Source organism: Mastigoproctus giganteus, chromosome 6 (genome assembly GCF_048544385.1).
Source record: "Mastigoproctus giganteus isolate SK-2022 chromosome 6, ASM4854438v1, whole genome shotgun sequence".
Taxonomy (NCBI): domain Eukaryota; kingdom Metazoa; phylum Arthropoda; class Arachnida; order Uropygi; family Thelyphonidae; genus Mastigoproctus; species Mastigoproctus giganteus.
Window position 1 is genome coordinate 347,953 of NC_143580.1, and position 24,000 is coordinate 371,952.

Consider the following 24,000-nt stretch of genomic DNA (forward strand, 5'->3'; position numbering starts at 1 on the left):
TCAACAAAGGGAAGAAAATATCTCATGATCAAGCTAAAGCAGGAAAACAGAGGAACCAAGACAAAATGGCTCTGTAGGCGAAGCCATAAACAGCAATCTCATATCTATTGGTAACGCGAGATTAGAGCCTGAGGTGAGTAAAATTCCAAAGGATAAGGCACTGCAGGTGGATTTCGACGGCGACAGGTCAGAGGACAGAAACATCGAAACCGGTAGAAGAACTTACGAGAATGATACTGTCTAATTGATAGCAACAGCTCTTGAGCCCATTATCATGCAGCTTACCTTTCTTCGGCACATGCACCTTTTCAATGTAAGGATCGCCTGCCCAAAGGCAAATACAATCTCACTGTAGTACCACGCAAATCCAGGTTATTTATTTCCCGGCTCAGTCCACACACGAAGGTGGAAGTTTTACATGCATTCATGCATATATTGAGGTAAACTCCTCTTATTATTTTACTAATATTCATTAGAAACGAAATCAGAGTGGTAGCTGAAGTTCGTGCACTTAAACTAAATATCCATCCTACGCTCCTTTCCTGGTGACCTGCATTACATTGGACGAAAGTAAACAGTGGATTCCCTAGATTCGCTATATAATCGGACCATTTAAAATCTACAACAAGAGTACAAACAATGGAGAGGAATGATAGTTGGCAATCACGGTGCAGAAACAACTCTGCTTCTTCTCTTTTCCATGCCTCTATTGTTTCTGTCCACACAGGGACAGGCGATGATGGCTTTCAGCAAGCTCCTCATATTGGGGAGGTGGGATATAAATTATTATTTTTAACTACAATTCACAGAAAATTCTAGATTGTAGGGTGTGTAAAGCGGGTTTTAGCAAAACATTAAAGACACTTTTATTTACAAAAAATTTACAACCTTTAATGAATATTATATACTGTACAGCATTTATATAAAAACACAAAATATTACATACAAGCATACCAATTTCCATATATATGAAACATACTGCAGTATATTACACTATCTTTCTCTCTCTCATCAACTATTCTCAATTCACAAATTATTAACAACAGTTTGTATCAGTTGCATCTTACTAAATATGAATCCTGGATACGAAAAAATTTATTTGTTGCACAGAGCATTAAACTACAATACATAAAATTAGAGTTCGGCTGGGTGGCAGCCTTCATCGGATTAAAATACTTGACTGGCAGTTGGAATAGTGATGCACTGCCAGGATGGTGCTTGAGGCGCGTGGTTAATTGTTTGTTGATGTTTGTGGCTGTGACGTATGGTGGTGACGTGGCCAGCGTTTGTCTATGGATAGAATTACTGACTCTGTAATGGGGTTAACTTGACAACCACTGTTCCTGTTCATAGAGGTGTCCGAGCATTTTTATATTTAGCGATTCCAACCAGGTACGCCTCAGGTAATGGTGGGACCTCTCCACAACCACGACATCGCGGTGTGGGTCGATTTCGTGGTGGGTTGTCCAGACATGCTCGGCGATAGCTGAGTGTTCCAAGTTAAAAGGGCGATCCATTTGGCAGATGTAGAACACTCAGCTATCGCCGAGCATGTCTGGACAACCCACCACGACATCGGCCCACACCGCGATGTCGTGGTTGTGGACAGGTCCCACCATTACCTAAGGCGTACCTGGTTGGAATCGTTAAATATAAAATGCTCGGACACCGCTTTGAACAGGAACAGTGGTTGTCAAGTTAATCCCATCACAGAGTCAGTAATTCTATCCATTGACAAACGCTGACCACGTCACCACCATACGTCACAGCCACAAACATCAACAAACAATTAACCACGGCCTCACGCAACATCCTGGCAGTGCACATCTCTATTCCAACTGCCATTCAAGTATTTTAATCCGATGAAGGCTGCCACCCAGCCGAAAGCTAATTTTATGTATTGTAGTTTAATGCTCTGTGCAACAAATAAATTTTTTCGCATTATGAATCCGGAGCACGTAGGCCTCTTTTATTATGAATCCTGGATGATTACTCGATCATTCTCTTACAATACCAAATTCATCACTTACACCAGTAAACTCATTTCACCTGTTATTAGTCTTTTCGTATATTTTTCTCTAGCCATGAAATGTATTTACTAAAATGTATTACCTCTTCCAGATCACTCATTCTACCTTAATTACTCTCTAGTTATTATCTTAGTCATCTCCTTTACTCACGAAGTTCCTCTATAAAAGAAAATTCTTTACTAATTCCTTTGTATTGTTACTTTCTTTTTATTAGCCCGGTACCACCCTTACATTATTTCAAAAACATTAAAATTCATAACAAATTATCTCAACCTTAGTAACTAATTTGCCCAACACAACAGCAACGTTCCCTTTCTAAAAGGACTATCATTTAATTCCTTACAGAGCTAGGTTATGAGTCCTTCAGTTCAGGATTGAGAAAAAAAACAGGAACAGACCTACATTCCGAATGGTTGCTGCTTCTAATTCCCTTGCGTTCAGGCTTCCTTCGTGGCAGACAGGCTTTCTTCCATTTCTTGGGCACTCTGAATTCCAATGCCGGACCAGACTTTCTATCTCTTCTTGGCTCACTTATCTGCACAAGTGGCCACTATCACTACCTTTCGATGCTGGACCTTGACCTTAAACTTTAACACTACATATCACTGCCCTCCGATGCCGGACCAGGCTTTCTTTCTCTCACGTTTTTTTTTTTTTTTCTTTTTCTTCTGCATCCTGCTACCACGAGATGTAAACTCTGACCACCAAAAAATCTACTTCAACTTCAACCCGCAACTCACGACCCTTTTGACTACACAGAATGGACACTTTACCAAATCCCCCCCCCCCACAAAACTATACTCTTTTCCTCAACAATTTTCACAATTTGCTAAAACAACTCACCCCAGCTGTCTTCCTAGCACACAATCCAACCCTTCTCTAGAAATTTCTTATTTTTTTTTTTTTTTTACACGGCAGTATGCCTTTTTCATATTTGCTGAGAACCTCCAAAACACTCATTTTCGTTTTCACACTTTTTCTCTCAAAATATGGCCAGCTTACCCAGATTTAGCAGTCACCCTGACGCGTTTCCTTTTATGCGAATACCGGAAGACCACTAATTTCCTGTTCACTTTCTAGCACTGGCTTAGATTAAAAGAGACGTTTTGTAAATCCCGTTTCATTTCCTATTGTTCTTGGCCTCAAAAACTATGTCGTTTTGGTCTTTCTAGAACGGAAGCTTGTCAATGCGGAGAAAATGAAAATTGGAGCCACATTTTATTTGAATGTCCGCTGTATAATGACTTTAGAGATGTTCTTCGTTCATCAGTTTCTACACTCTCTCATGGGCATGGAACTTTGCTGGTGGGAGACAAGAATTCTTATGTTGCTCTTCAGCAGTTTGCATCCGATGTTTTCACAAGAAGAATTAGTTATACGTCTACGAATAATTCTACTCCTTTGTCTGGTGGAGCTGCTCAATAGGGAGCAACATTCCCTAATTTTTTTTTATTATTTTATATTATTTTATTTATTATTATTATTATTATTATTATTATTATTATTATTATTTTATTTATTATTATTTATTATTATTATTATTATTATTATTATTATTATTATTATTATTTTATTTATTATTATTTATTTATTATTAATATTTTATATTATTTTATTTATTATTATTTATTTATTATTATTTTTTTTATTTTTATATATATATATATATTTTTTTTTTAACACCACGGGGAATTTTTTTTCTCTCCTCTGGAGTGGGCCCCCAGAGGAATCTGGCCCACCTTCCCGTGGTGTGGACGAGTACCCAGAATCATCTGTCCAGGTGACTGATGATTCTGGGTAGCCAAGCGGTCAGACACAACAACAGAACACACACATAATACACACAAACATACACTACTTATTTCTGGCCCTTCTACAGTGGTACTGTTCTTCACAGAGATACGAGGCGGAGATGAACTGACGTTCTAGGTGCCGCCCATTACAAAAACACATGTCCACATGTCCACATGTAGTTTCTTGTGTTAATTACTGGTCTTGGATAGCTCGCATGAATCTTTCAGTCACAAGGAAGAGCGTCCCGCTTGTGAGCCATGCATTGGAAGCAACGTTATCAATGTGATCTTGATGGAAGTCATTGTAGTGAATGCCATGGATTGTCTTCCTTGCCCATCTTTCTATCTTCCCTTCTTGTACATTTGGGGCGGGAGGGGTTTCCTCGCTTGGGTTGAATGGTGTATACCATTTATCTATCTTCCTTATGGCCTGATGGAGTGGTGCTGTGTTGTTCTAGAAGTGATTCTTCAGGTTCGCTATCACTGTTTTCTGTTGTTTTATCAGGTCTATCAGGCCCTTCCTCCCTCTTTCCAAGATATTGTTATTTTCTCCACTGCTGACTTCGGCTGGTGTTGGCGACTTTTTGTCATCATTGTCCTTATTTTTCAAATGATATCTTCTAGCTGGGTGTTAGTCCAATCTATGACCCCCGAATGTGTATGTTACTACTGAAGCGGCATAGGTGTTTATGGCTTTGTGTTCCCTCCGTTCAATTTGGCTTTCAGCAGGCTTCTGAGTCTGTGATAATATTTTTGGTTCAGGCAATTCTTGATTTCCTTGTGTTCTAACTGCTCAGCCTGCATCATCCCTAGGTATTTGTAGGTCTCTCCTTCTGTCATAGCTTCGATCTCTTTACCAGTCAGCAGCTATTAGTTTCGGCAACTAATTTTCCCTGTCAGGGTACGAGATACTACGGGCAGTGTGTTACATAAACTGAACACGTATCTCTTCCCGAAATATCATGTACACGTTTAATATTTAATACAGTATTTACACATTAATGCTTCTGTATGTACCTTATATAAATCATGTATTTACAAATAAGTAATTCCGTATATAACTTATATATTTATACAACTGTTAGGGACGTATATTTTACCAAAAAAATCAAAAAATTATATTAGGGCCACCAATTATTTCTAATATATGTATTTTGTCTATAAATTGCTTGTGTTCTCTGGTCGATTTGCTGGTCGAAAAATCCAAGGTTTTGTGGGCCTTGCTATCTACGCCTGAGACCGACTAACTCAGCCACGGAGTGAAAAAAGCCCACTAAAGTTGCTCGTGTCATCGACGGGAATTGAACCCGGGCCTTTTCCACTCGGTGTGCGTAGTACGGTGACGATACCTACCACTGTGCTACACGCGAACGCCGTATGTTTTACCTGTGAATAGCTTACCAAATGATTATCGTTCTTAAAGCAGAGAGTTTCACTTTTACTCGCAATTTTTTGGTACTTTGCAGCCGATTCACATTTCGGTAAGTCTGTACGAATTCTGGAAGATCTCTTTCCTGTATGTTGCATTCTCACAATTTTTCGACAACTATGTGCAGAGAGTTAAATATTTTTTCTGCGTTTCATAGGAAGAATCTTTGCAGACACTAAGATTGTTCAGGACTGGAAGCAGTGTATGATTTACTCCTCCGCAACGTGTAGCGGTGGAACGTGGTGTGACTGAAACGTTATGCAGTGCTGGAGCATCCACTCTGCTGTGAGCAGTTGTGCGAGAGTGTGTATTTTCCTGTTAATTCCTATCAGTTCTAGTCTAGTAGCCCATAAAATAACATCTGCGCGTGTAGCACAGCGGTATCGTCACCCTCCTTCCCATACCGGGTGGAAAAGGCCCGGGTTCGAATCCCGTCCATGACGCAAGGAACTTTAAGGGGATTTTTTTCACTCTGTGGCTGAGTTAGTCGGTGTCAGACGTAGATAGCAAGGTTTTTTTTCCCATGAAACTGGGATTTTTCGTCCAGCAAACAGGAAAATCGACCATAGAACACATGCAATTAACAGACATAAGACACAGCACGGCAGATGAATTTAATTATTCGGGTGACCTAAATATAATAGTTTTTAGTTAGCCCATAAAGTAACGCATATTTTCGTCTTCATATGGACGAAGTGGTGGGCAAAGGTGAGTCTATCATCCCAATTAAGACCCAGGTCCAGATGAGAGCGCACTTTTGCCACACTGGACCCATTCACAGAGATGGAGATGTCCTTTTTATTCTGTTTGTGAGTTATGGTCACCTGTGCAGATTTTCTGTGCATTAATACTGAGCCCGATGCAATCCAGATAGCTCTCAAATTCTCGGATTGTGCTATTCCCCATCTGACAGATACCTTCTGCTGATTCGTGGTCTTTGGGAGTGATGAAGAATTTTACATCGTCAGCATACATTATAATATTACAATACCGAACAAGAAACAGCTCCAGGGCGGCTGCGAAGAGGGTAGCCGAACGACCTCCCTTCCTGTGGCACTCCTCGTGAGACGGTAAAGCAAGATTGTAGTTTCGGCGCTTGACACTGCTTTCTTTGTTCTAATAGGCTGCTTATTATAGTTAACAAATTTCCTCTTATATTAAAACAATTCATTAAAATCCCAATGAGGGCTGGAACTGAAATTTTATCGTACTCCACAGAGATATCCAAAAGAAAAATAATATCAATTTGTTTTTTACCTCATTTACTGTTTTCTGCACGCGAAAAAGTGTTTCCAGTAAGTTTGTTATCGTCGATACCCCCGAAATGACTGAGTGCAAATGTGGTGGTCCCTGGCTGAATCAGTGTTGGTTGATGGTAGGAAGCAGTGCTTTTTCAAATGCCTTCTGTATGGTGCAACTAACAGAAATTGGTCTGTAATCCTTAGCCAATTTTGGGTGTTTAATCTTTGGTATTGGGGTTACAATGTAATTTTTCCAAACTTTGGGGAACGCTCCTGATTTGATGATTTCCTGGTGGATGTGCAGTTGGATGAGATCTGTTATAAATGGGCTACTTATTTTAAGGATGAACATTGGAAATTTGTCTGGTCCAACAGTGGCCTTATTGGGCAGATCGTTGATTGCTTTCATTACGCTCTCTTTGGTGATTTGTATTTCACTCAATGGAGGTCTTGTTGGTTCTTCTCGTGTCAAATAGTTTCGCTCGTTTAAATCTTTCAGGCGGTTCAAAATTTTGTTACTGTTATCAGTAGTGTCAATTTGATTCAGTCCAGGAAGGTTATCAAAAGTGTTATGAGCCCTTTCCTTGTAAATGCATTCGGTCATATTGTGTGTTATTTTTCTATTGCTAGTAATTATTTTTGCTCGTTTTAGTTTGTTATGAATAACATTGCGGTGTGCCTGTCGTTTTGCTTTGATGAAATGTGCTCTTTCCTTCTTATAACGAACGTGATCGGAGGGATGACCCGTCCTTTGCCATTTTCTCTACAGTTTTTGCTTCCTGAGGAAACTTGCTTTCAGTCGTGGGTTGAACCATTCTTTTGTTCTCTCAGATATTTTGATTTCTTTTGCTGCTCCTTCCAATGCTGTTTGGTATAGCTCTATTAGAGTGATCATTTCTAAAGCTTCATCTACTGGCTTTTCTTGCAGGTCATTCCAATTATAACCAGTTACATGCTTGAGAATGACTTCTGCATTAATTTACTTCAAGGAGAAAAGGTACTTAAGTTGCTTTGCCCAGTTCGTGTGCTTAACCTGCATGTATTTATGGATCTTCAATTCTACTTCAATGGGATTGTGGTCCGACTTAAATGTTATGAAATTTTGTATTAGCTTGATGTCTAATGAACTATGGTACAACAGGTCAAGTTGCTGTATTCCCCTTGTCACTCGTGTCGGAAGCTGCGTTAAGTGCAATGCACCCAGAGTAGCATCCAGCTCTTTCTTGGCCTCCCTGTGTTTCGGAAGAGGCAAATTAAAATCTCCCGCTATTATTGTGCCGATTCAAGGATTTAGATTTGCAGCAAGCCACGCATAGAGCTCATTTCTTGTCTCCATTGTGTGCTGAGGTGGGAGGTACATGATACATAACTGTATTTTCACGTGCTCTTTAAAAAAGGTAACGCAAATCCCTTCCTAGTTATTTGAATTAATAAATAAATAAATTTTCTGTTTATAATCCGGAACGACCAAACGGTCAGAGGAGTTCACAAGATAGAGAGAATACAAAAAATAGGACCCTATTTAGCAGTCACGGGCTTGAACCCCCGGTCACTCAAAGCACGTGTGCTTATGCACCCGCGCGCTTGACCACTAGGCTACGGCGTCCATAATTGGTTGTTTGTTCTCTTATAAACTGGTATTTATTTTGATAGCAAATTATAACTCCCCCTCCTCGTCTATCTGTTCTTCCGGGTCCCACACATTTGTAGTTTGCTGCCACAGTTAGCCGATCTAACTGTTTTCCATTTCCCAACCAGGTTTCGATTAAGCAAATGAAATCCAGGTCCTCGTGCATCATCATCGTTTGTTAGGTGCGGAACTTATTTGAGATGCTCCTCACGTTTTGTGGAAACAAGTGGATATTGTTCTACATCCCTAGCTGAGAGGAGTTTTTGTGATTGCTATTGAGCCCGATTCCTTTCATAATTTTTAACCAGCGATCTGGCCCATCTGTCTCTGTAGGGCCTGACTAAGGTACCTACTGGCCAGGCGCTCAGGTCTTGTAGGCGAGTTGCTTTATCTGGTGGACAAGAGATTATAAAGGAGGAGTAAGCTGAGTGTCGTGTTTTCACTCGCTTTACTTCCACAATTATCCCATGTTCGCCCTCACACATGGCTTTAATGTTTCTGGGCTGTGTTGTGGGCCCCAGCCTTGATACAAAAATTTGCTCTCTGGTTGCAACAGATGTAATGTAGATTTTAGAAAGTCGTTTGTTTCTTTCAGGTGTGTTACAGGAAAAGACATGTTAATACTTTCTCTGTGAATTGACTTACGTTCTCGGCCATCCTCGGCGAGAGCAGGAATGAAATTTTGGGACAGACGGATTTTTCTACCCTCAAAAGTGTTATACTTTTTAGGTAGCTTAGCAATGTGGGCGTCTAGGTGGGTGGGTTTGCAGGAACATGATCTGAGAGGGAAGAGGTAACTCTGGCGTTAGTACTCTCGGAATACGTGCATGCCCCAATCATTTCAGTGGATTCCTGTTGTCCTAATATTTCTGAGACTTCTTTATTTTGGTTTCTAATTTTTCTAGTGGAATGTGTGAGGTCATTTCCTTGTGCTGCCCCTAAAGTTTCACTGGATTTGGTGCTATTGCTTGCGAGGTCCTGCTTCAAACAGACAGTTCGCGCCTGGGCTTGAAATTCACATATCATTTGGCTGTCTTGTAGATTTGTTATTCTTTCTGATATGTTTTTCCCCGAAATACATTCGTTTCTTGTCTTACGTTTGTGATGTTCTTTTTATCCTCACGTGCAATCCACGCATTTCACTTCTACTTTTCTTTGGGTAGCTCTGCCTCGTATAGCACGATTCCTCGGTTACGGGGCCGCTGAGGCACCTTGTGCAACGAGGACTGATTCAAAACATCCTAGCTTTTCCTCCAGACGTTTAACGGTGTGCAATATTCTACTGTTTTGTTCCTTGAGAAGAAAATTCTCTTCCTGCAGTTCCTGTAGCATTTCATGTACAGGGATGAAATTGCTTGCGAGGTTTTTAGCATATTCCGCAGCCTGCATCAAAAAGGGGCTGATGCAATCTGCAAGGATGTCTTTTAATTCCGTACGCGAGACATTGTTTTCGGTTTTCTTCCTACCTTTCATTCGATCTATGATTGCTCCTTTGTCTAGCGGAACACCCTTCAGAGTGCTCGCAGTCTTCCAGGCAAATATCGCGTCCCAAAATTTCAAGAATCGATCCTTCAGGATGGCCGAAGATGCCATTTCCTAGGTCGATCTGCGAGAGGATTACTCTTGTTGCTTGTTCAAGGTCGTTAACCTGTTCTTCGCAAGAATCTTCATTGGGTAATTCTTCATCATTTTTCCCTGTTTGTTGCCTACAAGCATCACATTCAAACTTGCGTTTTCTAGTTTTGTTCCATTTCTTAATATCGACAGAAGTACAATCGGGCTTATTGCAATAGTTTTTGTGACAAGTAACGCATTTAATTATGAAGTCATCATTGGTCAGACATATGCAGCAAGTAAGCGTCACGGCTGATGTCCTGAAATCTGTCTTTCTGCACTGCAAACGGAAGGCGGAATTTCAGTAATTTCTTGGCAGGTAGTCTTTAGCACAAAAAGATAGCGCACATCTTTCGTTCGATGACTAGCTAATGAAATATGCGGGTGGAAGTGGGGAGGTTTAATCCCTAACTTTGTCACCGCTTGATTTTGTCCAGAGCTTAACTGCCGTATTTAGCAGATTTTTGCTGCGTTCCGCTGCATTAAATCTCTATAAACCAACCGTTCCTTTCAACTACTACCCGAAGTATGAATACTTAAAATTAAGATTAAACATATTACCTGTTCAGGATTCCATTAATAGTCACTATATCCAGATTCCACTTCTCATAAGCTCTCTGTCAACATGCAGTTCATTTATGATCCTTTCAGGTTAACTTTGATATATGAATATTTTTTAGGAGCACATAATTCAGTAACTTACTTACCTTCGCCACCTGATGAAGCATATATGGCACTGTTCAAGGAACATTGTAGCAGGCTGTTTAATGATTTTGTAATAACCGAGAGCAAAGTGGAGGAGAAATTGTTGAAGTTAAACATAAGAGAGGCACCTGGGGTGGATGGGATCTATCCAGTTATATTAAAGGAGGCAGCAAAAGAAGTAAGCAAACCCTTAGCCATAATTATGAGAGCTTCCTTGGACTCAGGGGAGGTTCCTACTGACTGGAGATGTGCAAATGTATCCCCAATTCACAAAGGGGGATCGAAGGGTGACAAGAGTAATTACAGACCAGTTAGTTTAACTTCTGTTCCGGGTAAAATAATGGAGTCGCTGGTTAAAGATGCATTGCAGGATCATCTAGACAAGACTGCAGCAATAATTCAGACACAGCATGGGTTTGTTAAGGGAAAGTTTTGTCTAATAAATTCGATTCGTTATTATGATGTGGTCACAAAGGAACTGGATGCAGAAAATAATTTTGATATCATATACTTGGATTTCAGGAAAGCTTTTGACACTGTTGCGCATGGAAGACTATTGTACAAATTGGAGCAGAATGGTATTAAGGGTAAGTTGCTACAATGGATAAAAGGATGGTTAAGTGCGAGAAGACAGAGGGTGGTAATTCATGGGTGCTGCTATTTGTGGACTAATGTTATCTGAATCTTATCTGGGCCAGCTGAAAAAGCTTTTTTTCAGCTGGCCCAGATAAGATTCCAGTTATCTTGTGGAAGAAATACTTTCCACAACTTAAATATATAATATTGCATATATTCAATCTTTCCGTTAAGACTGGTATTTACCCCGCTAACTTCAAAACAGTTAATGTTATTCCTATGCCAATGAGAAGCGCAATCCACTCACTAGAGAATTACCGTCTCATCTGCCTTCTAAAATCGCTGGCAAAAATTCTGGACAATGTCATTCACCACAGATTAATGGAATATTTACATCACTTCATCTGCGACTGCCAACATGGCTTCACCAGGGCTGATCAACTACCACTAATCTTCTCACTATGTGACACCGTCGATCGCGGAGGATAGGTTGATGTGATCAACACAGACCTTACTAAGGCTTTCGACAGTGTCCCGCACAATCAACTTGCTCAAAAACTAAGCCACTATGGAACACTTGACCCTTTACTATCCTGGTTGATGAGTTAAATTTCGCATCGAAAAAATGGGGTGATCATCGGACAGGAAGTCTCAAGGGAATTTTTTCAATCGAGAGGAGTACCATAGGGTACACCTCAAATGGGCCTCTCTCTTCTCTTGGGCCTCTTTTATTCACCATCTTTATCAACGATCTACCGCAATTTGTTGAGAGAGGTGGTATGAAGACACTAATGTTTGCCGATGATGTGAAACTATATTCACGTATCAGCAGTGAAGATGAGCCAGTTAACCTTCAGGCTGCTCTCAACTCTTTCGCTGATTGGGTTGCTTTGAATGGTTTGGAGGTTAATACTAGGAAATGCAGCTCTATTTCCTTTGCAGCTTCTTTCCTCTTTTCTTTACATTTTATAGTTTTTTCTCCTACATTTCAAGGCAACATTTCGTAGTTTTTACATTTTACAAGTTTTTTATACTTTTTTTCCCCCATTTATTCATCATTCATCCATCATCCATCATAACAAACAATGACTTATTAAACCAGCAAAGCTGACACCAAGATGTCAATCTCGCCTGCCCAACGACTGCTTTTAAAATAATTTAATGCTCGTTTAACCATCGCTTTAAAGACAAAGCAACAATTTAAACAAACAATAATTTAAAGCTCACACAATTTATATGACATTCAAATCAAAAAAAAAAAAAAAAAACGAACACACATTTATATAACAATTATACTAATGCTAAATGTTTCCTTTTTTTTTTGTTCTTTCTTTTTCATTTTTAAACAAACTCCCTGTCGTGCTTTTACATTCTGCTTTTGACATTTATGCATTGAACACACACTCTGTTCCTCGCATTCATTCACACAACCTGGCATACCCTTTTTCACCCTTACATTCACAGAGCCCATTTCACTCACACCCCACAGTCATTCGCTAATTGTACTCAACTTCCACATTTACTCTTGCACCACTCACCCCTTCTCACGCATTCATCCCACAGCCATAAATTATCATTGACTTCGTTCCTAACATTTCCTTTCATACTCTCACCTTTACATTCACTCCCGTTCTCATTCATAGTAATATACTTGAGAAACCTACAGCTTACTAGTTTTTTTCCCACCTGACAGATAACCCTGGCTTAGATTACACAGTCATATAGAATATGGTGCCTCCGTAGCCAGGTGGGAAGGAGCAGCACACCCTTCGTGATTAGACCGGGGTTCGAGCCCGTGACCACCAAATACGGAGGATGCGGAAAGGTCAGGGAATGACCACCGCATATCCCGCAGCAATATGGCCTTAGTTGCTAATGCTCCTAGAAAAAACCAAATAACAACAAAAAATAATAATAACATGAGTGACCGGGGTTCAAGCCCGTGACTAACTGAATACGGTGCTGTTTCTTGTATTCTGTCTATATTGTGAACTCCTCTGACCGTTTGGTCGTCCCGGAGTATAAACAGAAAATTTATTTATATTTATTATATAGAATATGTACCCAATCCTCACTTTCGCCACTGGTACAGTGGGGAGGGGGGAGGGATCATCGGCCAGTCCCAAAGAGTGCAATCTAGCTTTAAAGGATCCATGACCTGTCAATAGAAATAAAGTCCTAGAGCTTACCTCTTAGGTGGGTTTCGGCTAATCATAACCACCTGTGGAAAAAACCTTTTGGTAGTAGCCCCTTTGGTCTCTTTTTGCTCCCATTCAGTTTGCCATATCTGATATAGCGAGTATGTAAGGTTTCCTATTTATTTATTTTATGTATTTTGTAATATTTTATTCTACGTTACTCTCTAATAAGTGTTGTTGGATGTATGTATGGATGAGCCACCCTCCTAGACAATTTCTGCGCAGGGGTGTTTGTTAATAAACTAATAATAATAATTTTCTGTTTTCACGTAAAAATATTCTAATAATTTTCCCCCTACTGTAGGCGTGCATTTCCGGTCCACTTTTGGTGGCAGCGGCACCATTCGGCTGCCCCCTGAAAGAGTACGATATCTTTGTTGCGATCGAGTGAATTTTTACACGAATGCCCGATGCAATGCCCACAACAGCAAAAATGCTAGGGGTTAGTAGCGGGTCAGGCGGACCGGTGTTTTGACGAAACGACTGTGGTCTGAGGGTGGAACGGGTCGCTACACATTCCTCAAGGTCACTAGTTAGGTCTCGTGATCCCATTGATGGTTTAGTTCCGCACGTGTATTGCTGGTCGGTGACGACTAGCAATACACGTGCGGAACTAAAGCGTGCGGAATAATGAAACGAACAGTGGGCCGGCACCGAGGGGAGACGTCGTTTTGTGTACTGGGTGTCAGTATGCACTCACTGGGCACGTTGTTGTTGGGGTCACGAGATGATTATTGTGAGAGCCTCAACCTGTCACCTGTTGCAATTCAGTGCGCGTTTTTAGAACGGCCCTTAGAAGATAAAGGGCAGATTTTGCTCTTTTTCTGTTGAGATTTCGACGACGTAGTTAATTAGAAATTAACTTTGTCAGAATCGCTTTTAGTCCGTGGAAGAAATTTCCGAATTTTGCAGGAGTTCAAAACAAGAACAAAAAATAATTAAATAAAAAAATATATATAGTTCGCGTATTTTAAAGCTCTTTGTCTTTGAGTTTATCCGAATTTGGATAAGGGTGCAATTCAGTTTGCCTTGTCGCTTATCGATTAAGCTGATCTGGAACTTACCAAGAACTGCACGTGCTGTACAACAGTAATTCATTCCACCGTCGTGTTTTAGCCCGACTAAATGTTCCATCCGTGATTTCTTAAAGCAGAACACCGTGGTGACTGTCCTTTACCAACCTCTCCACCGGAGGAGAACTCTTGAGTTGAATAACTCCTTTGTCATTAAACGAATAGCGACCTTCGATCCACTCACAGCGAGGGATATTTTTAACCCTTTTTTTTATTTTTCTTTCTTTCTCCGCCATTTAACCAACCTTTCATCCACCTTCTCGCCAATTTAGAGACAAACGCGCGCGCGCACACATTCCTGTTCTGGTTTATTTCTTTTGGAGAATTGATGCCGTTAAACTATGGCATTCGTTTGGAAAGCACGATTCACGGTGGCAACAGTTCAACTACTCGCAATTGCCACCCTTTCAGTGGACCTCGTTGAAAGGTGGGTGGGGAGAGATGTTTTGAAATGTATCATTGGTGCTGCCCGCGTAACCTTCTAATCGTCGAAATCTTTCCTTTTGCAGTGGGCGCTGGCTCAGCAGGTGCAGTGTTGGCGAACAGGCTGTCGGAGAATCCAGAAGTGTCGGTTCTTCTTCTGGAGGCTGGAGGCAAAGAAAACATCGTGACGGACATCCCGATCGCTGCTGCCATGCTACAGATGACCCCCGTAGACTGGGCCTACCAAACGGAGCCGCAGAAGGCCGCCTGTTTCGGCTTAATTAATAGGGTGAGTATATTGTATAGTGCGAGTTCCAGTTGCCTTTTCATGACCCCATACTGATCCAGAATATTCTCGCCGCTAACAGTGCACTCGCCGCAATGTCGGTACGGAATGATTCATTAAAAAACAGAAGTCTCGTGTTTTTATAACAATAATAATACAATCTTTATTTATGATAAAAAAACAGATTAGAAAAAAATTTTGGAAGATGATTGCAAAGTTGCTACACCTGATTGAGGAAGGGGGATGGGGCATGTTAGTGAATCCAAATATAAAGGGGAAAACGACTAAATAAGAATTGTTTGGGTCGGTTTCCTTTCTAACCACATTTTGGGTTACTTTCCAACTTAACCACGAAAACATTCATGGACTTGACCTAAGGTATCTATTCATCAAGTTGTGGAAACAGACTGCCTAGAAAGGTTGCCGATGCTCTCGTGACCAGCGTAGTGCATCACATCGTTTTCAATCTCAGCATCGGTATAAACACATTTTCCTCGTAACTGTTTATGTTTGTGGATGTGACCCCAATCCACAAAGGAGAATCGAAGGGAAACACATGTAACTACAGACTTGCTAGTTTACCTTCTGTTCCAGGGAAATTAATGGAGGCACTGGTTAAAGAAGCATTGCAGGATCATCTAGACAAGACTTCAGTTATAGCTCGCACACAGCATGGGTTTGTTAAGGGAAGGTCTTTCCTGACCAATTTGATTGGATACTATGATGTGGTTACAAAGGAACTGGATGCAGGGAATAACTTTGATATCATATACTTGGATTTCAAGAAAGCTTTTGACACTGTTGCGCATGGAAGACTATTGTACAAATTGGAGCAGAATGGTATTAACGGTAAGTTGCTACAATGGATAAAAGGATGGTTAAGTGGGAGAAGACAGAGGGTGGTAATCAATGGACACTGCTCTTCTTGGACTAATGTTATTAGTGGAGTCCCACAGGGTTCGGTGTTGGGTCCATTATTGTTTTCTGTATTTATAAATAATATCGATGATGGTATAACAAGCTTAAAGTCCAAGTTTGCAGACGATACAAAGGTTGGCAGGGTTGTTAAGGACACTACTGGCGCTATTCTGCTACAACAAGATCTGGAAAGGTTGAGCAGATGGGCTGAGAGGTGGCAAATGAAGTTTAACATTGACAAATGTAAAATACTGCATGTGGGAAGCAGTAACCCCAGAGTGACGTATCAACTCTGTGGTACTACGCTGACAGTATGTTCGTGTCAAATGGCACCTGGGATTTCTCCCAACTCCGCATGTGTTTCCCTGTATCGAGGACAGTACACTGTCAAGCCAGAGACTTGAAAGTGTGTGGGCCGTGTCTGTGCAGTGTGATATGTTGTGCCCATTGTTCGACCGGCTTATTGGCCGCCAGGCCCCTAGACTGGGGCCTGACGTTGCCCATACCCTTGTGGGGGGTGGAAAAACAAAAATGATTTTATATATTTTATACTTATTTTTATTATTATTTAGTTATTATTTATTTGTTCCCTTATATGAGTTGTTGTCCACCTTATTTTAATTTCCCCGCTTACACATCTGACTTTACTTTACAGGAGAATTCCAGATTCAAGGGAACTTCTTAATTATTTATAATTCCCCTTCGGACAGGCTGAGTGTTCAAGAATGACAAACAACACACACACATTAATATATAACATAACATTTTATTTACACTTATATACACAATATAAGAATTATCACTCTCAAGCACATATTATTATTTCTCAAATTTGCCTATGTATTATCAGTTATATATGACAATTAAATACAGTGGTTTTACTCTAAACAAGGTTATCCACTTCAATACAACTCACTCAATATCATTACATAAACTTATTTTAGTTTCTTCTTTCTCCACACATGAACAATAATTACTTAAGAGGTTTAGTTCACACTCTTTCTCTTATAATCTTATCCTTTCGTAAATCTTATTCTTTCCTTAAAATTGATTTAGGAATTTCACTCTTAACTTCCGTTTTAATCAGTGCCCCATTTTGTCTTGGGGAATATAACTTCACAACTTGCTCTAATCAAGACAGATAGTACATTTGACATCAATTTCTGGACTAATGCTGGTCCCAAGGGTTAGCTACATTCAGAAGTTCTTTTTTCTTTCTCTGTATTTCTCTACCCTTCCCTTCCAAAATATCTCATACCTATATGTTAGACAATAACTAATAACAAATATCGAATTTCTCTCCTTTGCCTTTCTACATATGTCTAATTATACATTAATCAAAACCCAAAACTATCATCTGACTTATCTCTATATTTATGTATATATTTATATCTTTGTACATCCTTCCCTTAACATCTTTCTAAACATTATACTAATCTGATATTAGAGTTCCAACAGTCCTTTATTTGCGAGGGAGAATACTATATAAGTAGTCACTTACTTAATTTTACGAATCAGATTTCTCCGATTTGGGGCCTTCAGCAGCTCCTTGTCTGGGAATGGCATCATCGTTTACCAACTGCATTCATCTCAGAACTTCAAGTTTCTCCGTGGGCTGTAGTCTACGTCTGGATAGGGCATCATTGTGTCTTTTAGGAATTTATGGACTAGTCTTCGATACTGCTACTTAACCTTCGGTTCAGATATTCGGGCGGACTAGGAATTACAACTTTATCTTCTCAGCTCACTTATCTGCGCCTTGCCTTTATCACTGCCTTCAGATGGTCGACTAGGGTTATTTTTCTCCTTACTCTACTTATTTTCACGCTGGCCACTTTCACTACCTTCCTATAACGGACAGGTTTATTCTCCATACACTTCAGTCATTTGCATACGGGCTACTACCCTTGCCTTTAGACGACGGACTACTCGACTGTTCTCTTCTATTATGAAACTCCACTAACTTTTCTTAACTTACTGACTGCACTAAACTTATCTAACCCTTCACTACTCCATCGTAACTTTGTCAGATCTTTCCCAACTCGCTGACAGGACAGGACTTATCTAACCCTACACAACTCATTTTCCCACTAACACTGTTAAAAACTCAACTTTGTCTTTCTTAACTCATTTCCACACACCCCCACATACACAGCTCGGGGTTCTCACTGTTTCTAACTCATCTTCATAATCGTCCACATAAAGCTCAACTGCTGGATCTGATTTTACTAACCCATCTTCATAACCACCACATAAAGCTCAATTGCTGGATCTGTGTTTAACTCACATTTTCATAACCACCCACATAACGCTCAACTGAGGGAACTGTCCTCGTTTCCCCCTGCTCACTGACTTTTTGTTACTCTGAATTCAGCAACGCCCCTCATAATTCCTGCCCGCTTTTTCCTGAGTTTACCCAATCTTCTCATTTTGTCAACTTTCATCATTTCCTATTCGTCCTTTAAAATTTCCCAAGCTGTATATTCAGAGCTCATTTTAATAAATTTCCAAATTTTTCCCAGGTAATCCGCTGCTTTGAAGTTCGCCGTCATCTTCGCCACTCCTCGTTAAGCTTAGCAGATTTATTTTACATGATGTAACAACCATGCCATCGCCGACAGTCAGACGCCAATCTCGGTGTCACCGGACAAAGGGATGTCCGACAATGTTCAGTCTTTGTTCTTTGGAGCCATAGCTATTCGCACCTGCACGTCAGTAGTCGCTGTCACCATTCCCGTTGTTATTGTTTGTTCTATGCCATGGTGGGAACTGAAATGTACCCCTAATTGCTAATAGCTTACCGCTCCCTTCTCTAATTCAACCTTGTCTAATTTTTAATTCCTTGTGAGTGACCTAGAATAATATTTGTGACTGGAAATGTTTACTGTCCTATTTTGCTATTTCCTAAGCTTTATTTTAAATAAATCTCACTCATTTCTAAAATATTAAACGTGTAAGATTTTACATCTTACACCCTGCCACGTGGAGGCTAGCCTGGTGTATCCAGTATCACAACAAATTGCTCTGGCAGGTCCTGTCCTGCCACCTAGATTCCTGGGATTTCAGTGGCTAGGACCTATAAAAAAAAATATATGCGTTTGACATTAATGCTTAATGGGATTGCTGTTAGGAAATCGCTGGTTGGGTTTGAACGCTAAAGAGATGTGTTAAAAGCTTAATAGGTCGGGCAAAATTTTGATGTTATTAAATTTAGACATGTGAGGCTATATAGAAGCTAGATAAAAGCTAATAGCGTTTGTTGTCTTAGAGATTTATACGAAAGCGGTAGAATTTGGCGGCATTGTTAAGGGGTGTATTCGGTCGATTTATTGAGAGGGGGGCAGATTGAAGACTGGGGGAAAAACAGATAGAAGAATAGGGACGATAGAGTAGGCATCCCCAAAGAGGTCAGTGGAGACGAGCCCCACCAAGCGAAGTATGGGGGTAGGCAGGGAGGAGAGGAGACAGAGATCCGTTCCCCCCCCCTGCCTGGAGATGGGGTTTTAGAGGGAACCAGGTTAGAGTACCCAGTTCGGATCGCCAATGGCGTGTTGGCAGCAAAGCCGCAGAATGTCTTCGTCGGTGTCATGTCCAAGGAGTGTCGAATCCGGTATGAAGGTCAAGCTACCCATCCCGCTTCGGGGGTGGGATATGTTAGCTGGCAGTGGGGAACCCACCAGGTGAGGTGGTGGGAGAGACACACATTTACTTCATTCATAATCTGCATTCTATATATATATATATATATATATATATGTATTTTTTTTTTTTTTTTTTATTTAATTTTTTTTTTTTATTTAATTTTTTTTTTTTATTTATTTTTATTTTTTTGCAGGCCAGGGGAGAATGCAGTGATAGTGTTTATGTGGTTAGTAAATGTTTGTTGGTACAGTATACGTAAAGTAATACAAGTTATTTTTAACTTTGTATTCTTTTGGCCAGTTACATTTGCTCTTCCACTCATTCCCATTCACTCTCTCTTTCCCTCATGCTAGGTCACTCTTTCTTTCACCAAAACTGCCATTTATTCCCTTTTACCATAATTCCTAGTTCACTCAGTGCCCAGCCTATTCATTCTATCTTTCATTTTCATTCATTCATTCTTCTTTCATTCTACATTGGATCCCCTTACTACTAGCCTACTGATATTTTTCAGTTAATCTGCTTCCCTGGCTGACTGTACATCCCCCCCCCCACACGGTTACTTATTTGGTGTGGGCCCTAGGTTCCTACACATGGCAGGGTAGTCCTGGGGAGTTTTGTTATGTCAGGTTTCTGTCAGGGTGCAGAATACTGCTATCCTGACAGTTTTTTAAGTCATCGTCTGGGCGTGGTGGGAAACTTGGGCAATTGCTGAGGGGGGGGGGGGCTGAATTGCCTTTCTTTGGATTGCCCTGCGCTTTTCGAATACTTTCTTTGTGAAAGATGTAAAGGCTTTATAATTTGACTCTTCTGTGATGAACAGATGTTCCGCTCCCCTGGGAAGAGGGCCAATCTGTGCTATTAGCTCTGTTCTGGGATATCATATATTACACATTCATATAGAATGTGTGCCCAGTCTTCACTCTCGCCACAAGTGCAGTTTGGGTCATCGGTCAGGCCTAAGGAGGTTAGTTTCGCCTTTAGAGAGCCGTGACCTGTCAATATAAATGTTGTAAAAAGTCCAGGGGCATACCACTTAGGTGGCTTTGGGCTAACAATTGCCACCCGTGGTAGAAACCGTTTGGTAACCAGACCTCTGGTTTCCTGCTCCCACTTTGTTTGCCATAGCTCATGGAGCTTTGTGGCTATTCTTTTTCTTTCATCATTGAAGGTGTTGGTTGTATCAAGGGCTATCCCCAGAAATTCTGTTGGTATGTCCTTGTTTAAATCTATAATATTAGTAAATTAATAAGAGGAGTTTACCTCAATATAGTACGTGGAACACTTCCGTATGATACCCTCCAGAAATTAAAACGGAAAAAACGAAAAAATCGACAACTTACCGGTACATTAAAGTAAAATATAAATAATTAAAGTAAAATATAAATAATTAAATAATCAATTTAACACAATTCAAAATCAATTCAAAACAATTAAAATTCAAATTAACGCAATTAAAAGAATCTAACGAAAATATTCAAAACGATTTTCCTTCCTGAAGCTGACAATGCTTTTCGACCGACTGTCGTGATCACAGGAATGAAAATTACCGAATCAGGCTAAACCTGCAACTTAAATAGTGATTATGTGTCTTCGCGCATGCGCGTAAAGGTCCACGCATCGGAGATCAAATATGGCCGCCGAACATTAACAGAATTCTCGTGTAATTTAATTTCAACGGTTTCTGCAATTAATAGTCGCGTATAATTACGTTGAACGTTAAGTATTTTGGCCTCGTTAAATAAAAAAGTATGTTTTTCGTTAATGGCATGAAAGGCTAATTCTGACGCTGCTGAACGAGAAGCACGAACAGAGGCTTCGTGTTGATTTACACGGATATTAAGAGAAAACCGCGTGGAACCCTGATAAGACGAGTCGCAATCACCGCAAGAAATGTTGTATACTAGATCATTAATTTGTGTTGCGAACGCCGAAAGAACCGAGCGATTGTTCAGTATAGTGTGTAACTTCCGTATAGGCCTAGCTATAATTTTAAATTCGGTATCTTTAAAGAATCTGTTAAGCTGTTTGTGCCACTGTTCAACATATGGGACAGAAATAAAGTATTTTTTGATATTACTATTGTTGATTGGTGCAGTATTTTGTATCCTATCCTTAGCTTGTACCCTAATTCGATTTATTGTGGTAATGGAATAACCCCTGTTTAAGAATCTGCTAGTTAATATTTGTATTTCTGAGTCTAAAGCAGAATCCGTCGTTGAATATTTATAGGCATTTAGAAATTGATTAAAGATAATCGATCTTTTGTAGGTGAACGGGTGGTAGCTATTATAATGTAGAAGCATACCGGTGTTTGTGGGTTTTCGATAGATGCTAAATTGTATTTTGTTCGAGTCCCGGGTAAGCGTGAAATTTAGAAAGTTTAATGACTTAGTATCCGTATCTTCCCTTTCCAGTGTAAATTTGAGTCTAGAATGAATATTGTTAAACGAATGTAAAATATCTTGGATAGTACTACTATCGGTAATAACTAGAACATCGTTTAAATACCTCCCATAGTATGTGATACGGGGACGAAAAGGTGTCAAATGTATCTGCTCAATCGTTGAGAGATAGATCTCTGACATTAAGCCACTCAGGCTCAAACCCATTGGTAATCCAAAAATTTGTTTGTTTGAACGAGGCCAAAATACTTAACGTTCAACGTAATTATACACGACTATTAATTGCAGAAACCGTTGAAATTAAATTACACGAGAATTCTGTTAATGTTCGGCGGCCATATTTGATCTCCGATGCGTGGACCTTTACGCGCATGCGCGAAGACACATAATCACTATTTAAGTTGCAGGTTTAGCGTGATTCGGTAATTTTCATTCCTGTGATCACGACAGTCGGTCGAAAAGCATTGTCAGCTTCAGGAAGGAAAATCGTTTTGAATATTTTCGTTAGATTCTTTTAATTGCGTTAATTTGAATTTTAATTGTTTTGAATTGATTTTGAATTGTGTTAAATTGATTATTTAATTATTTATATTTTACTTTAATTATTTATATTTTACTTTAATGTACCGGTAAGTTGTCGATTTTTTCGTTTTTTTCCGTTTTAATTTCTGGAGGGTATCATACGGAAGTGTTCCACGTACTATATTGAGGTAAACTCCTCTTATTAATTTACTAATATTATTATCAACGTAGAACATATTGAGTATTACAGCTCTGATTCATACTATCTAATTAATTTTCAAACTCTTATTGACTATTTCATTCACTTCCTGTCTCTCCAGTAGTATACAATCGATACACACAATTATGGGAGATTTTTTGAATGGCTTGGTACAAAATTACATTAAATCTACACTAAGGTACTCGGCCCAAAGTTACCATATTTCTTTCCTAAAATATTGCCTTCAAAACAACATCGTTCCGAAGTTTGCCAGGGTAAATTTAAATCAAAAAATTTCAGGCATAAAACAACTATCACTGGCGACATCACGTAATATTGTTAAGCTTGCCTTAAAATCTCGATATTCGGATAAACAAAAATACCTTTCCCAGGTTAGGAAGCTTCGCGATAAATTAAAAAATTATCTACATCCGAACGATTGGTCTGTATTGAAGACCTCCATAGATTTGCGACGGGAAGCACAAGCCTCAGAAATAAAAAACAGACACGTTAATAAGTTGCAAACATTATCGAATAGTTCAAGACACGTTCATGCGAATTCTAACACATTGTCGCGAGCTTGCGACCAAGTTCACACGAGTTGGGTGACATCCCCCCCCACAGACACATAACGCACTACCACAGAATATGTCGGCTAGTTCACGAACACCCCCTCACCCAGTATCCAACGAACCGACATATCAACAGGTTACAAATCTTTCCTCGTGTACACTATCGCAGGACCAGATTTCACTTTTATCCAAAGGATTAAATTATAATTTACCACCTCGAAAGCTGCCAAAAAAACAATGCGTAATTGATTTTGAATTTGGACTTCGTAGTGTTCCACAAAAAGATGTATTTATTCAACAAGTTAACCAAGTAGTGAATAACATAAAAGAAACACGACTTCCTAAATTGAATACACATGACAGTTCAGCTTTACGAGAACTTCGAGAAAATAAGGACATTATTATACAGAGGGCGGATAAAGGAGATACAGTGGTAATACTAGATAAACATGATTATATTAATAAGTTAGATTCAGTTGTATCTGATAGCTCCACTTATTGTGAAGTGGACCCGACACTGTTTACCAATTTGGTAAATCAATACAATAAAACGTTAACCACATATCGTAAAAACGACTACATTACTATGGTTCAGTTGAAGGAATTGAAGTCCAGAACATACAATATTCCTGCACTTTTTGGTCAGGTAAAATTACACAAACCTGGATTTCCGATTCGACCTATTGTTTCCTACAGGAACTCGGCATTTTCAGCCTTAGCCACACATGTATATAACATTATAAA

The 24,000-nt window shown here is 39.8% G+C and overlaps 1 protein-coding gene across 1 annotated transcript in view; it reads left to right on the plus strand.

Moving 5' to 3' along the window:
* The window catches only part of LOC150083782 (glucose dehydrogenase [FAD, quinone]-like), a 302,039-nt gene that overhangs the window by 101,499 nt on the left and 176,540 nt on the right, over positions 1–24,000 (plus strand). The window contains exon 2 of the mRNA XM_090374876.1: positions 14,799–15,001. Coding sequence (XP_090231002.1) covers positions 14,799–15,001 — 203 coding nt within the window. The remainder of the gene's footprint in view (positions 1–14,798; positions 15,002–24,000) is intronic.